At 38.1% G+C, this 2,700-nt stretch overlaps 1 protein-coding gene across 1 annotated transcript; it reads left to right on the top strand.

Annotated features, from left to right (window-relative positions):
• The first annotated feature begins 1,481 nt into the window (after positions 1 to 1,481).
• On the top strand, positions 1,482 to 2,435 carry LOC130836295 (olfactory receptor 7A10-like). The gene has a single exon (XM_057708356.1). The coding sequence runs from the start codon at positions 1,482 to 1,484 to the stop codon at positions 2,433 to 2,435; it is 954 nt and encodes a 317-aa protein (XP_057564339.1).
• The last annotated feature ends 265 nt before the right edge of the window (positions 2,436 to 2,700 follow it).

Below are 2,700 nucleotides of genomic sequence, written 5' to 3'. Positions count from 1 at the left end.
TAGTCTTTTTGGTACATTTATCTTTTCTTTTTAATTAATTTTTCTTGGCAACAAGGAATATAACAACACATGAGTTGTCACCAGATCCAAAGAAGCTTTTCTTTACCACAGTCTCTCATGGACTGTTTGAGCTATTAGAACTTTCTGTTTTCTCATGTCCATTTTCTCTGTGTCTGTCTCTCTCATATATACATATATCTCAAACTCCAGGTTTGGGGAAAGAATATAGATACATATAAAGACAAATGCATGTAACAGATGTTCATGCCTCTTTAATACAAGGCATAAAAAAGGTGATGCCAAAATTGATGCACAAGTTTGTTGAACCTGGGAAGTTGGAAACTGGAATTTCTGGATGCCATTTGTGTATAATCGATCTGACCAGACTAAGCTGTATCAAGCTCTAACTCAATCAGGGTAGTTAGGGATGAAAAAGACATGGAAGTATCACTGCCTAAAAAGCCAGGGTCCACTGTGTGTTTGGGGGAGGCAGGGTTTGTGAGTGTGTGATTTTCTTCATGCTTGTGGAGTATGAGAAGTCATCAGAGTAGGGGTACTGAGCTCATATAGTCTAAGCTCATATTTATACACAGAGGCCATAATTCAATCAACAGAAGGGATTCATTTAAACATACAGGACACCTTTGCAACAATTTCATAAAATGCTAGAGGTACATAATGTGAATGAGGGACTCCTGTGTCTTGAAGATTTAGCATCAACTGGGAGGCCACCTTGATCCTCATAATTCTCTGACCCCATCTTTCCTCACTCTCCCTCCTGCTCATTATCCTCACCAAGTGGCTGCATTTTTTTTTTTTTGTTTTTAAACTTGATCATCTTAGAGAAACACTTCTCTAGGGCTTTTGACCTGGCTGTTTTTCCTTCCTAGCATACAGTTCTACTGATATATTCATGGCTGCTTCTCTGTCTTACTTGAGGTCTCTGTGCAAATGCTACCTTATTTTCAAGTGTTGCCTGAAGCCATAAAATAGCACCATTCTATGCTTTTTCCTTATATCTGCTTTCATTTTCTTCATAGCATCTGTCAACATCTGAAATGCTATATATATTTTGTATTTGTATATGTTATTTCTCCATGACTAGATTTTAGGAGCATTTGTTTTTCAAAATCCTATACTCTTGCCTAGATAGTACCTGGAACATTGCCCAACTCTATTTATATTCCCCAAATGAATGAGAGAATTTCTTGTTCAAACTGTGGAATACATGAGAGTATTTTTCTGAAAGTCCCAGAAGAAGAAATTCTGTAACTTTTCTTGGGGAAAGCCAAGAGTGAGACAAGTGTGCAAAATTAAAGATGACACAGGAAATTCCCTAGAAAAGATAAAATGCATGAATAAAATATCCATATTATATTTTATAGCAAAATATATGGTAGCATTGCATCAGTGTGACCAATGTTATTTTGTGTAAAAATAATCATGCTATTTTCCCCATTCCTCATAGTCACCTCTAACACATGGCTCCAGGAAACACAACAGAAGTTACAGAATTTCTTCTTCTGGGACTTTCAGAAAAACCAGAACTGCAGCCTATCATATTTGGGCTTTTCCTCTCCATGTACCTGATCACTGTGTTTGGAAACCTGCTCATTATCCTGGCTGTCAGCTCAAACTCATACCTCCACACTCCCATGTACTTCTTCCTCTCCAACCTGTCCTTTGTAGACATCTGTTTCATCTCCACCACCATCCCAAAGATGCTGAAGAACATACAAACAGAGAACAAAGTAATAACCTATCAAGGCTGCATCATCCAGATGTTTTTTTTCATGTTGTTTGTAGGATTGGACAACTTGCTCCTGTCTGTGATGGCATATGACCGCTTTGTGGCGATCTGCCACCCCCTGCACTACACAGTCATCATGAACCCCAAACTCTGTGGAATTCTAGTTCTGGCTAGCTGGATCATAAGCGTCCTGATTTCCTTGTTACACACCTTAACAGCCTTAAATCTGTCCTTCTGTGGAGCGGTTAAAATCCCTCACTATTACTGTGAACTCAAGTTGTTTATCCAACTTGCCTGTTCTGACAAATTTCTTAATGATATGGTTATATATTTTGCAGCTGTCCTACTGGGTGGTGGTGCCTTTGCTGGGATCCTTTACTCATATTCTAAGATAACTTCTTCCATATGTAGAATCTCATCAGTTCAGGGGAAGTATAAAGCATTTTCCACCTGTGCATCTCACCTCTCAGTTGTCTCCTTATTTTATTTTTCAGTCCTAGGAGTGTACCTTAGTTCTGCTGCTACTCACAGCTCACATTCAAGTGCAATCACCTCAGTGATGTACACTGTGGTCACACCCATGCTGAACCCTTTCATCTACAGTCTGAGGAACAAAAATATAAAGAGGACTCTGAAAACTTTCTTTAGAATTTCACCTAGAAAAGGGTCACTTGTCTTCAGCTGAGAAAGGACACATAATTGAAGTGTTCAAAGCCTCAGAACCAGAATTTGCAAAATTTGATTAAATTCTTTGACAATGTTGTGGTAGTAGAACTTGTTCCTTCTATTTATTTCTTGCAATTTTCATTTATTTGACTTCAACTCCTCCCTACAATTAATGTAACTCACTTCATTAAGCTTTGTGAGCTCCCTCATATCTAAAATGTTTTCACATTTATGCTTTTTTCAACTCTCTCAAATTTATTCTCTTGGGGAATTCCCATTTATCA

Source organism: Hippopotamus amphibius, chromosome 15, assembly GCF_030028045.1.
Source record: "Hippopotamus amphibius kiboko isolate mHipAmp2 chromosome 15, mHipAmp2.hap2, whole genome shotgun sequence".
Lineage (NCBI taxonomy): Eukaryota > Metazoa > Chordata > Mammalia > Artiodactyla > Hippopotamidae > Hippopotamus > Hippopotamus amphibius.
Note: the sequence above shows the minus strand (reverse complement) of the source record. Positions and strands in the feature narration are given on the sequence as shown.

Coding starts and splice junctions, on each gene's coding strand:
- LOC130836295 (XM_057708356.1), top strand. CDS start 1,482: ATGGCTCCAGGAAACACAACAGAAGTTACAGAATTTCTTCTTCTGGGA.